This window comes from Cajanus cajan, chromosome 6 (genome assembly GCF_000230855.2).
Source record: "Cajanus cajan strain Asha chromosome 6, NIPB_CcT2T_4, whole genome shotgun sequence".
Taxonomy (NCBI): Eukaryota; Viridiplantae; Streptophyta; class Magnoliopsida; order Fabales; family Fabaceae; genus Cajanus; species Cajanus cajan.
Genome location: NC_138522.1, coordinates 41641048 through 41654517, shown reverse-complemented (window position 1 = coordinate 41654517; position 13470 = coordinate 41641048). Strand labels below are relative to the sequence as shown.

General features: G+C 28.9%; 3 protein-coding genes across 3 annotated transcripts; all 3 read right to left on the bottom strand.

Annotated features, from left to right (window-relative positions):
* Positions 1–2463: 2463 nt before the first annotated feature.
* Positions 2464–3354, bottom strand: LOC145958700 (uncharacterized). The gene is made up of 2 exons (XM_083076210.1): positions 2739–3354; positions 2464–2657 (listed from the first exon to the last, which is right to left on the bottom strand). Exons 1-2 carry the CDS (start codon positions 3352–3354, stop codon positions 2464–2466), a joined length of 810 nt encoding a protein of 269 aa, XP_082932336.1.
* Positions 3355–3372: 18 nt separating this feature from the next.
* LOC145958699 (uncharacterized) lies at positions 3373–4425 on the bottom strand. The gene has a single exon (XM_083076209.1). The coding sequence runs from the start codon at positions 4423–4425 to the stop codon at positions 3373–3375; it is 1053 nt and encodes a 350-aa protein (XP_082932335.1).
* A 99-nt stretch (positions 4426–4524) lies between these two features.
* LOC145958698 (uncharacterized) lies at positions 4525–5001 on the bottom strand. The gene has a single exon (XM_083076208.1). It carries the CDS (start codon positions 4999–5001, stop codon positions 4525–4527), a length of 477 nt encoding a protein of 158 aa, XP_082932334.1.
* Positions 5002–13470: the final 8469 nt, after the last annotated feature.

The following is a 13470-nucleotide window of genomic DNA, read 5'->3' as shown; positions in this document are numbered from 1 at the left end:
AAATTGAATATTAGATATCTAAATATAAAAAATTAAATATATTTTAAGATTTTTTTAAATAAAAAGGTGTACTTATAATAATAGAATGAAGGTGTATATATCATAAGTCTTACTTATTCTATTTAAAAAATACTTGTAAATCTAGACAACTAAGCTTTTATGATAGTGGTTGTTTTATGATGATGTTCTTATTGCCAAAAACAGATAGATATTTGTGGGCTTGGAGCCTATGTTTCCTGGGCGGGCCTAAAAATAGGCAAGAAATTTAAGCAGCATTAGGCACCAAACACTTTTGTAATCATTCAACTTAAAAATGTCCATATTGATATTCATTTATCAAGGATCCTATTGCTCATGCCATTGCCAAGGCAAAGAGCATACTTTTATTTTGCTTTTTTCTAGAGCAAAGGGCTTAGGTCAAAATCATCGCATCTCATTCGAATGGGTTCAGTTTATTGGTGGATGAGCATGCGACCTCAAGTTTTTTTTTAATCCATAAAAATCACACACACATACATATATATTAAAGATTTGGACTCGAGTTTTTCTTGTTTGTTAGTTTTATTGATTTGTATATTTTTGTGGTTGTGCTATATATGAGATTTATGTTGACCACAAACAGCAAGAGACTGATATTTACACTGAATGGTGCCCCACCCAACAGCACAACTTTGAGAAAATATCGTAAAGGTCCAGCTAAGAAAAAGCTTCATTAGATAAGTTAATATGACGAATAAATAAATGAAAACAAAAAAACAGTATAGATCGATTGTCTTTCACTCCAATTCAGTCATGTTTGCTTTTCCCGTGTCTCTTTCTCATTGCGCTGTAATTAATTTTAGCATTTAGTATACACAATTTCATCCCATATCATTTATTTATTTTTTGGATTATTGTTATAATAAAATAGTGTTTTAGTGACATTTAATATTATTTTTAGCGATAATATAAATGATTAAAAAATATTTTACACATTAGTTATTGTATGTAGTATCGATAAAATATTTATTGACAATTAATTTTATATGCTAATAAAGACCTTTATAATAGTTGAAAAAAAACATGAATTTTTGTGGCATTTCTTTTAGTGACATTTAGTATTTTTTTCTATTGCTACTAAAAACTTAAGAAATGATTTATAGTTTATATTTTTTTTAATGAGACTTATAAGGTAAAGGTTGTCCTTTACTTATATAATCTTTAATTGTCTTATTTCTAATTAATGTGGAACTTGAGTTTTTTTCCAATATAATCCTAAAGAATAATGATTTATGAATCTAACTCAACCTTACAAAACTAACTTATAAGATGAGAGTTGTTATCCATTTATATACTCTTTAATTGTCTCATTTATAGTTGATGTGAGATTTAAGGTTTTTTTTCAATAAAATGAATTAAAAACTACTATTACTTTTAATGATCATTTTTAATGATTATTTTTATAAATGTATTTCTAATGACTATTATTTATTAGTTATTAATATTTTTATTAGATAATAAAATATAAATAATTAATTTATTACTATTAAATAATTATTGCTAATAATAAATTTTGGTATAATGTGAATACATTTTAATGATTATTATTTATTAGTTATTAATATTTTTTTATTAAATAATAAAATAAAAAATAATTAATTTATTATTAAATAATTATCACTTATAATAAATTTTATTATAATGTATAGCTTAAATCTATGAGAAATTATATATACATGGCGGCCCATGTGCCCACATTTTTCGTCATATTTCCATTGGCTTCATCTTTATCATTGATTTTTTCTGATCTCATGGTTTAAAATATCTTTGTATTTTCTACTTAAAATATGCTAAAAAAAATTTCCTGAAAATCTTTTTGCACAGACTTCTCCCAAAAGATTTCTTCCGCACTGATCTAAATGGTATATATATTGAATGATACAACCAGTGGCGGAACTTGGATAAAAAATTTGGAGGTGCCAAATTAATTTTTTTATATATAAATTAATTTTTTTACTAATTAAAAAAATAACATAATTTTTCACTTTCTCTACTCAAAATAAACATGTATAATAATGAAATCTAAGAAAAAGTATTATCATTCACTAGTCATTTCATAAAATAATCATAAAAGATTATCATTAAATGTCAAAGGTTACCTGGAATAAAGCAAACCAAAGTAGTTGAAGTAAATTCCAAGATAAGTTGTACACTTGTCTCCTATGAGATCCAAAATAATATATTTAACATAGCCCAAGCTACTTGTATTGTATAGTATCACTTGCACACGGCATATCCAAAATTGTGCAATGCAAGTCACGCAAAAAGAATCATCCAAAAGCCAATAATTACTTTTAGGTGGGGCAAAATTCAGGAGCAGCTGCATAAATTAAATATTGACATTATTATATACATATAAAATTTTAAATGCAAGCCTAACATAAAGTTTAAAATAATATAAACATAAACAGAAGTTACCTTTAGTTAAAGTGCTGCTCTTCGCTCTTTCAATGACTTAAAATGTTCAATAATTGAGTCAGAACTAAAACTTGTTGCAATATCCCTTTCAATATAAACGATCATACTATCTGCTAAAAAGTCAGCTTCCATCTTATTTCTCAACCTAGTCTTGATTATTTTCATTGTAGAAAAAGATCTTTCAGTTGTAGCTGTAGAAACTGGAAGAGTCATGATAAGACGAAGTAATCTATCAATCAAGTAGTAAACTTCTGACTTTTTTGTTGTTGCCTAACATGTACACAACTCTTGCATTGTTGATAAATTCTTCAAATTTGAATCTTGACGAGCATCAACAATGAAATGTTGAAGTTGGAAATGCAAATTAATTTTCTCCTGCTCACTGAAATCCATGAGATAATATTTGTCTACAAGAGTGCAAATATTTTCAATATTGAAAGCTTTATAAGCATCCTTAGGAACCAATGCCATGCTTAGAGTTAATAACTCCATTGCCTGGTCATTAAATCTACAATTCAACTCCTGTAATTGCTTATCAATTGTAACAAAGAATATTTCAACTCTCAAATAATGCTCCACTGTAATATGATCTTTTTGGTGACGAGAACGCCCTTGCCTTGCTACATAAGAAGCACTAAATTGAGGAACCTCAATATCATGTTTTTCACAAAAAGATGTCACATTTTTTAATAACTTATCCCAACCTTCTTCTCTCAAGTTTTGGATAAGTGTTTTTGAAGAACGAACTAAATGCATAGCATTAACTACATCCTGAGATTGTTGTTGTAAAGCTTGACAAAGAACATCTGTTATCCCCATAATTTCTCTCATCAAATGCAAGATCAATATAAACTCAAATGAGGTCAAGCTTTTGTAAGCATTATCGGCATCCCACATTGAGAATAAGTAGATCCATCAAACAATAATTTTTTCTAAAACAAAACAAGTTGCATCATACATATTTATCAAGCTACAAATAGAAGAGAAATGGGAGCTCCAACGAGTATCCCCAGCTCGTTTCAAAGTACAAATTTGATTTGCCCCTTTACCATTTTCAAGCTCATCAATCTCTAACAAATATGCAATTTCATCTAACTTGGCAGCTTGTAACTCATCATGCCGCTTACTAGAAGAGCAAACAGTATTCACAATAAAAGTCAATTTTGAAAAGAATTGATGAATTGGAATAACTTCTCTTGATGCAGCAACCAAGGCAAGTTGTAACCGATGAGCAAAACAATGAACATAATATGCATAAGGACAATCATTTAAGAATAATGCCTGTAATCCATTCCATTCTCCTCTCATATTACTTGCACCATCATACCCTTGACCACGAATATTAGAAACATTAAGATTATGTCGAGAAAGTACAACACATAATTCATTCTTCAGAGTTAATGCCGTAGTGTCTTTAACATGCACAATATCAAAAAATCGCTCTTGTATAAAACCATTTTTATCAACAAATCTCAAAATAAGAGCCATTTGTTCCTTTTTTGATTCATCGCGAGCTTCATCAACAATTATGCAAAACTTAGAATCTCCAACTTCCTCACGAATATGATTTTTCACTTTACTAGAAAGAATATTCAATATCTCTTTTTGAATTTTATGGGAAGTATATTTGGAATTATATGGAGCATTTTCCAACACAACTTTTGCAACCTCATCATTGTATGATGCAATGAGTTTTATCATCTCAAGAAAATTACCTTGGTTCCTTGATTCACTAGTTTCATCATGACCTCTAAAAGCACAAGCTTGAAGTGATAAATAACGAACCGTATCAATTGAAGTCTTGAGACGCAAATGATTCTTCATAATCTGATCTAAGCTTTGCACATGAAAAACATTCCTAATATGACAATTTTGATTCAACAAGTCTTGACAAGCTTTCACTGCATTATTGTGTGGTGAGCAAGGATCCTTCCCAATGTGTTTAAGAAAAGCACAATTTCTTTCCATTATTAACTTTCCTCCAACTTTTAAAACTTGTAGAAAAAATAATCAACAAAGTTAAAACTTGCTGATGATAATCAACTCATTACCAATTAGAATTCAAATTCAATCACCTGTAGCAATGAAAACATCTGAACCAAGGCGTCCGCTTGGTTTTTTACTAAAAAGATAGAAAGGTAAGCAATACGCAGCATCTTTTGAAGGCGAATACTCTAACCATGAAGGAAATATGCTAAACCAAGTGTATTGAAATCTCCTTGGATGATCTTCTTTACCAGATAAAGGATAATTTTCTAAATGCATTTGATATGGACCCCATTTTAGATAAGCCCTTCGTACCTCATCCGTTTGATTTGATGGATATTGCCAAATTTGAGGGCGTTTCCCCGGATCACGTTCTAAAGAATTTTCAAATTCATTATATGTAACTCTAGGAACCTTTGAGAGTTGTTTATCATTTTCTTCAATTCTTGGATTCTTGTGAAACTTCTCAAGTTCACTTGACGTAGAAATTGCATTTTTTTCATCTTTATCACAAGTCTTCCTCTTGAAAAAAGAATCAATTCTTTTACTCTTTATCATAATTTTTCTAATATATATTTATCACCTTTCACCTACATAAAAAAGGAAAAAATTATCTTCACAATTATCACAATGCAAAACATACAAAAACTCATACCAATATACTACTATAATTAAATACAATATTATATATTCCTCAAGCTAGCTATGCAAAACTTTGAGCAAATTCAATTTTCTAAAATTCTTAATAAGCACATGAACAAACTACTATATTTTTAATGGTAAGAGTGGAGACATTTATATTTTTAAATATGTTTAATATTTAAAATTAAAAGAAAAGAAAGAAATTAAAATATGATTAAAACTTAAAAGTTAAAAAAAAAAAAGTAATGTGTATACGTAAAACTGTAAATGTAAAAAAAATAAAAGAAGATAATATAAGAAAGAAAATCTTAAAATCTTAAAAGAAAAAGGAAATAATATAAGAAAGAAAAAAAGGGTCCAAATTAGAGAAACACGCACAAACCTTTCTTCTTCAGTTCGTCTTCTTCTACGTTTTCGTCCGTGCGTTCTTCTTCTTTTAGTGTTGCCGTACAATGCTTCTTCTTTTGCTATTTCTGACTGCAGTACGTACTACATTATTCTTCTTCAGTTCTTCTTTTACTGCAGAATGGAGAAGCAGCTAAGCAGAATCAAGTTTGAGAATGATGAATGAAATGGAGAATGGAGCAGGTAACGAGGCACATGTGGACGATACTTATTTGAGAAACTAGAAAGTTTTTTAGTTTTATTATTGTTAATAATATAATAATTAATATATAAATATAATATTAAAATATATATGAATATATAAAAATAAATAAATTTACAAAAGTTTTGGTGGAGCCGTGGCTCCCCTGTCACTTCTAAGTTCCGCCCCCAGATACAACGCAATTCATGCAAGTGTATCCGAGTCAATATATTAGTATAGAAAGAAAGTAAATTACTCATTTCAAGATCAAGTATGATACAAAATTAATTTAACAGGGACGTAAATAATAAAACTCGTAGGCCAATGGTCCATCGACGATAGTATAGTCATAGATGGTAAAGGCTACCTTTTTGCTTAAGTTGATTTTATACTCTTATCACGTTGAACTTAAAGGCTAGAGGACTGTGGACCCTCTTACATCTATGAGCCATAAATGATAATGTTGATCGACATAAATAATACAAAATTTTCTCATTTCTGTATTATGTATGGAAAGAAATTCATTTGATTCGATTAGGATTAGAATAGTTATAACTTATAAGATGGAATTACCTCGAGAAGTATGAAGGATGTCATGTATATAGGATGTCTTTAATAATAATATTTATTCGAAATGTTTATCCACTCCAAATATGAACTGAACTAGAAACCTACCTACCTTATTAATGGGGCAGGCAAAGCTTAAAGTGGAAGTTTGGAAGCTTGAGCAGTGGCCTTGGATCACGTGACCACATACCTGGGTTTTCTTTACGTAAAATATTATTGCATGTGCGTCTCTGCAACTCGTACACTATGTAATAAAGTTACAAAACTTGACTCGTAAGCCTTGTTTCTTTTTATACCTTCTTTCTAACTTCTAAACTTGGATCTCAAGCCTATATGCTATGCCCCAGGGTAACAACTGTCAGCCCAATGTAAACTATCTTCGTCCTTTTCCGGATTCCCCACTAACAAATCCAGTTCTCATTTTTCGTTACCCTAAACTTTTGGCTTTGAGATCTACGGATCATATCCCCTACCTAATACTCGCATTTAATAAATTCATATAATATTTATTATATAAATTGTCTTGAACCTATGTGAAGAAATCAACCCTACAATTAAAATAAAGGAACACATTGCTGATTCTCATGTTTAATATCATCAGGCTCGATAAATTATATATTCATAAGGCTCAAGAGCAAAAATAATTTTTTTGCGTTATAGCAATCTCAATATATACAGTCACGAATTAAACACTGAATTTAATGCCAAAGTTCGGATACAATGCAAATTACATGATTTAATCCTAGAAGTGTTTCTCGTGTAAGAATCACTACTATAAAACGTAGGTAATAATATATGTATAGGCCTGTACATTCCCTTTTTTCTCATGCTAACATTAACTTAGAGTGTAAGAATTTACAAATATTAGAGTTGATGACTCGTGTAAACAAGAATAAATTTCATTAAGATGCTACTTCCGCGGATCCGGAATTGATCATAAATAATATCACCAAATCTCTCTCTTCTCTTCCAATTCCCTTTGATTATAAATATTTTTATACAAAATTTTTGTAGTACTAGTACAATTTCTCATTCCCTTACAATATTGTACAGGTGGATCAATCTTCCAACCATTTAATTTGGTAGATCAACTAACAAATCTATTTTGTTTTTGTTTTATGATCTTAAAAGGCAAATTTATAGTAAACTTATTAAATCATATTTTATTTAATAGTTTAATTTCTCTTGTTAAATATTTATTCTCATTTTATAAGAAATAGAAATATATTGTTCTAATTACATGTTTTTTGCTAGTATATTTTTATGTATATATAGTGTCTTTTTTTTAAGAGTAATTTTCTTTTGCCATTTTGTTTGAGTATATTATTTGTAAAATTGATTAGAGGGGTTGTATTATAAAAGTAATTATTTTCTCATGAATTATAATTTATGGATATATATACATATATATATATATATATATATATATATATGATAGGGTAAAAAATATTTTTATTATTAATTAGCGCATTCTAGTTAAATTTAAAATTATATTGTATTGATTGTTGAATTTCCATACAAATGAGCCTATCACGTTATATGCATAGCATTTCACTTTGTTTTTTTAGAAACACAGCATTCCACGTTGAACAAAAGAAAAATAACATAAATAGATTTCATAAAATTGTTATGAGTCTTAAACAATTAACTCGATCTGATCAATATCATTATACGTTCTACACACACATGACACACCCAATGTCAAGACTATTGATTATGAAAATTCAAAGATCTGTTTGAATTCAAAAGCATATTTATATGTTTTTATTTGTATAATTAATTATAAAAATATCACACTATTTTCAATTTATAACTTATTTTTAAAGAATTATAAATTATTGTCAACAATAAGAAAAATTTAAAATAGTGACAATATAACTTAATCATAAATATTAATATGATGTATTATGTATGGGTGGACGAAGACGTGATTGCGAACAGCAATTGATGTGTGTACAATATGGAATTTCATTAAAAAGGACGCACATATTTTGTGTGTACAATATGGAATTTCATGAAAACACAGGCAAATATTTTAATACCATTAGCTAGCTACTAGCTAGCCAGTACATAATAAACTCTTAAGTGTCACATAAGGTTAACATATCTATTTACTATAAACATAATGAGTTTTTAATTTAATAGCGATTTTTAATGGAGACACTTGATGACGTCTTGATGTGTCAGGTCTTGATTAATTATTTAGTGTAGTGGATATTAACACGTGTATTTTTTTTATTTGTAATTATATATAAGATAATGCCAAGGAGAGACTAGAACTTATATGGTTCAGAAATATTCGATATCCAGTTCTTATCATTCATTATATTGCAATTCAACGGTTTTAATTTGTGATTGTACTGCTAACTCTCAGTTTAATAGAACTTTGTGGCGTTGGACACCTCATCGAAATTAATTTATAGAAAGAGATGGGAAGAAGAATTAAGAGGTTTAGCGGAACTCATTTCATTTCATTTCATTATTAAGTGATTTGATTGGTTCAATGACTTTGTGATATGAGACTAAAGAAATAGAAACAAAACCTTCACCTTCATATATTCTAATCACTCGTGTCTTTTCCTCCCCCATCCTCCTCCTCCTACCCCACCTCTTTTTGCTTGCAAATAGACCCACCACAATTATTATGATGGCCACCGACGACACTGCAATATTCTCATGTCGTTTTGTTGCTTACCGTGTATGTTAGGTTTGAACAAGAAACTGCCCTAGCTAAAATATCCATAAATTTCTTACTTGTATATTATGGGGGTTACAAACTTTCTTGCCTTGTGTCTGTTTATATATTTCAACGATCATATTATAACATATATGTTTAATTTTTTTTATTAAGTGAAATTCTATATTATACGTAGTTTTTATTGTTTAATCAGCATATAATTTTGTTCGATAATTAAATTATTTAAATATTAACAAAAATGTCACTGATATTAATATTTCACTTATTTCTAACAACCATATTTCTATAATTAATTTGTGTTATATAAAAAATTAACACTTCACATGTAAAAAATATCTGAAAGTCAAAACAGATAACTTTTGTCTCGTTTTTCATTATTCACAAAACATTTTCCTATAAACCGTACCAGAGACAAAATCTTGGAGATGGACATACATATGATCGTCGTAGAACTTTGACTACGTGCTCTGTTGAAGTGGTCGGAATGTATGCACACGTGATCCTTATGTGGATACGTACGTATGGTTCATCTTTCCATTTCACTGAATAAGAGGGAATCAGTTTGTCTCATTATTTCTATATTTTTTCCCCTGTCAGCAGAAGAACTATAAATTCAGAATATTTAAGATTCTGATTTCTGAGAACCATATAAGGTCTTCAAGCATTCAATACTGACTTTCTTCTTAACTTAATAGTTTTTCAACAAATAATTAAATTCAAACCGCGTTATAAAATGAGAAGCACTTGCAATTGCAACATACAAAAATGTAGCCACTTCAATCAATCCAAGCGAGATAACAATTTTGCCACTTTTTTTTTTTTTTTTTTTTTTTTGTATTGTTTGTTCTTGTCAGTTGTCAAGCCCGTCCCTAAATTAAAAAAAGAATGATGAGCCACCAAAACGTACTCGTCATAAATTAGAGAAACAAAATCTCACTCAAATCTCACTTTTTCCCCATCTAGTTGTTATACATAGCAATAAATAAACTTGGTTGTAATCAAGCGTGAAGTCTTTAACCTTTTTATCATTGCACTCTGAAATTTGGTGAAGCAAAAAATAATGCATGGTTGGATTTTAGTGATAGTGCAATGTAGGAAAAATGTTGAAAAATATGGCGTGCCGTCTGTTGCGGGGTGGTGCCAAGCATTTAGAAGCCGGCACCGACGAACAGTAAACGAAACAGGATGTGGGTAAACTCTTGGACAATTGCTTCAGATAAGATCTCAATTGTCTCTAATTGGATGGTCCCAAATACTTTCTAACTAATGAAATCAATCTTGCTCAAAACACAATACCGAAGAATCCTTACCAACCTCCAAAATGGTTTTGCATTTCAATATATATATTTGTGGATGCAACTTCACAGCCTCTTCCTATTTTGGTGGGGTCTCCAGGCCAAATTCAGTGGAAAGAAAGAAAAAAAAAAGTTTTATGCAATAGATTAAGCAAGTATGTAAAAGTTGAATTTGATAAAGGGCTATATGTATTGTGCCTTGGCAACAAATCAAAACAGCCATCATATTCAGTGATGCTACCAAACCTTGAGCTTTTTTTTGTTTTTTCAATAGAGGGAAGTTGTTACCAGCTATCATAACAAAGCTCGTCATCAATTCCTACCCTCCGGGGAAAGATACAAATATTCAATCATATCTCATTGTTTGGCCAACGTGTCTATTATATCAATTCAATATTCTTCCCGCAACTAACCCATCCTTGATTTTCAAATGGATGCGTCTGCTATTTTTTCACAACAAAATGAAAAGGGTCACTTTAGCATGCTAACAGATTAATTGTTTTCCGTGATTAGGAGAATCATATATTTGCTTTTCAATGCTTTATTTCTGGTCAAAAAGTGTTGTCTCCCAACTTACACGTAAACCCATTTTTTTTTTTAAAAAAAAATTCATGTGTTAATATATGTAATACACAATTACATATATGTGTATTAAGTAATAATAAGACTATACTAGAGAAAGAAACAATGTTGCCAAATGCACAGAATTATGTAATAGTTCACACCTAAGTTCCTTCATGCTTCAAATTTAAGCTTCATACCTATCTACTATATATGACTATTTGAAAGTCAGTGTATATGCATATTATACCTACCAAACGTACACCATACATAAGTTTTTCATTGGTTTAACTTATTTTAATCAATTTAACAAAAGACTTAAAAGAGAGACGATGGACTAAACACGAGACTTTCTGAATTAGAGTAACCAATGGAGGATTGGGTTAGTAAGTTTCTCACAAGGTAATGGACCCAAATTCAAATTCCCCGGAGAAGTATTTACATTTAAGATTGTCTCAGAAGATGTGAAAGGAAAACTGAAAATTAAACCGTCGTAGCTATAATTTATTTGTTTTTCTTAAGGGACCAATGTGTAATTTTCTTTTTCTTTTCTTGTCAATAAAAATTACGGTTATTCAAATAAGGTTCTTTCATATCAGCGTTAGGACAAATCATTAATCATTAACGGATGTTTTAAATAATCAACACGGTTTTAGCATAGCTAATAGGAAACCACACATGTAATGTATTTCTTAAAAATATTATTTTATAAAACATAATTAAAACAGTGGATGTTCTAAGATTGGAAACTTGTGAATCAGGTGGAAGAGATTAGCATTTCAATAAAGTAAATCTAATTTTTCAATTGTAGTGAGGCGCCTTAGTTATACATTCTTAATCACTAGAAATTTATGATTAAGTTAATTTCAACATACTTATCAATAGTATTTAATTATATAAAATTAGTTTTATTCAATTTTAAAACAAAAAAAAGTCCTATCTCCGGGATTTTGAATACGGGTTTTTTATCAATCAGAAAGGAACAAACAAACTATTTAAATTAAATCACAGCATTTTTAAGGAATATTCCTGCTTGTGGAGAGAGCATGCCAACAAATTAATTAAATACTTCTAAAAATGTTTATCAGCTCTAGCTATATTATAAATTTAAATATTTGTAATTAATAATTTTGGGATAAAAAATGATATCTTATTTAAAACTAAAAAATCTTCAACTTAAAACATTTATAAAAAAAATTATATTTAGCTCATCCAAAAAACAAAAAAACGAGTGGGTATTTAGATATGACCAAGGTTTATTATGAAAATTTATTTTTGTTTATGATATATATGTGGATTCACTATTATTTAATATTTATTTTTATATTTTAACATTTTTAATTCCCAAATTATTAAATTTTTAGCAAACTTTTCTTTTATAGATCCATATCAACATTTATTCCACCTCCTCACATATCAATTCTCATTTCATTTCAAATCAAGGTTATTTATACTTTTTAATCAAATTTTCCTTTTAATTTTCTCTTTTAAGTCTTTCGTACTAAATTTTAATTACTGATATTATTAATTTAACTAAATTGATCATATAAATTTGTCGCATAACTTTAAATACTCCTTTATCTATTTATTTTACATTTTATCCAAATTAATTACAAACACATGCGGGAAATACTTGCTATTTCTTTTATATAAAAGAAGGTCCCAAGAAAACTAGGTGCTACTGCTTCTTGATACGACGATTAATTATACTCTGTTCACATTTTTATGCAGCCTTATATTAAACGTCAAATTTGCTTCATTTGGTCCTAATGATAGCGGTATTAGACTCAATTATTATGATCCAATAAGACTTTCCTTTTAAAATTGAATTAAATTAATTTAGGCTGGGCCCTTGAGATGGATTGAGGGTACATTTTAACCAATTGATTCTAACAGATAATACAAAGTCCAAATTAAATTAACGCAACAAATAATTAATTATTGTTAAGTGACATCACAGACGCATACTTACGTGGTGATTAAAAGTTATCCGGTTTGAGTTAAAATTAAAATAGACAAGTAATTATGGATCGCCATGGACCAAACATAGCATTTAAATCCGGCGGATGCAATACCGTGAGCTGTAAATTTTTAAGTTCTGTCTTCCTTTCGGCATGTCTGATTGGACTTCAATTTTCTTTTTTAATTCTGTTTAAAACCATTCATTTAAAAAAAAGGGTGATCTTTTCTTACTACCAAATAAACCAAACATCTTATTAACACCCTTAAATTGTGTTTATTTCTTTTTTTATTATTACATATGTCATTAATCATTTATCTTAAGATGTAAACACCTCTTAAATGTTAAAAATCTTTTTTCTTAAAAGAAATGTGTCATAATTGAGTGCCTAAACTTGTTATTTTTTTTTAATAATAAGATTAATGAAAAAAACATATACATATATCTTCGATCTTTCACGACTTCATAAACTTGTTAAATAATCTTTAATGAACATTAATTTGATTCTTTAACTCCACAAAAATCTTGTTCGGTAGAAATTAAGATCCTTTAATAGTTAAGGAAGTAATTAAAAATAAGGAAAATTACTTGCTCTTTAAGTTTATGTAGTAATTTTTTCAACAAGTTTCAGCCGGCAGCATTAACATGTTATTTTGTGGTGTTTAATAATATTTTGAGTGTCTTCCCCTATACAAGAAAATTTTGGGAGAATTTTATG

What these genes read in the sequence shown, in the direction of transcription:
- LOC145958698 (XM_083076208.1), bottom strand. Translation starts at nt 5,001, where the DNA reads ATGATAAAGAGTAAAAGAATTGATTCTTTTTTCAAGAGGAAGACTTGT.
- LOC145958699 (XM_083076209.1), bottom strand. Translation starts at nt 4,425, where the DNA reads ATGGAAAGAAATTGTGCTTTTCTTAAACACATTGGGAAGGATCCTTGC.
- LOC145958700 (XM_083076210.1), bottom strand. Translation starts at nt 3,354, where the DNA reads ATGTGGGATGCCGATAATGCTTACAAAAGCTTGACCTCATTTGAGTTT. An exon ending in ATCAACAATGCAAGAGTTGT is followed by an intron (nt 2,658 to 2,738) that starts GTACATGTTAGG and finishes TGACTCTTCCAG; the next exon opens with TTTCTACAGCTACAACTGAA.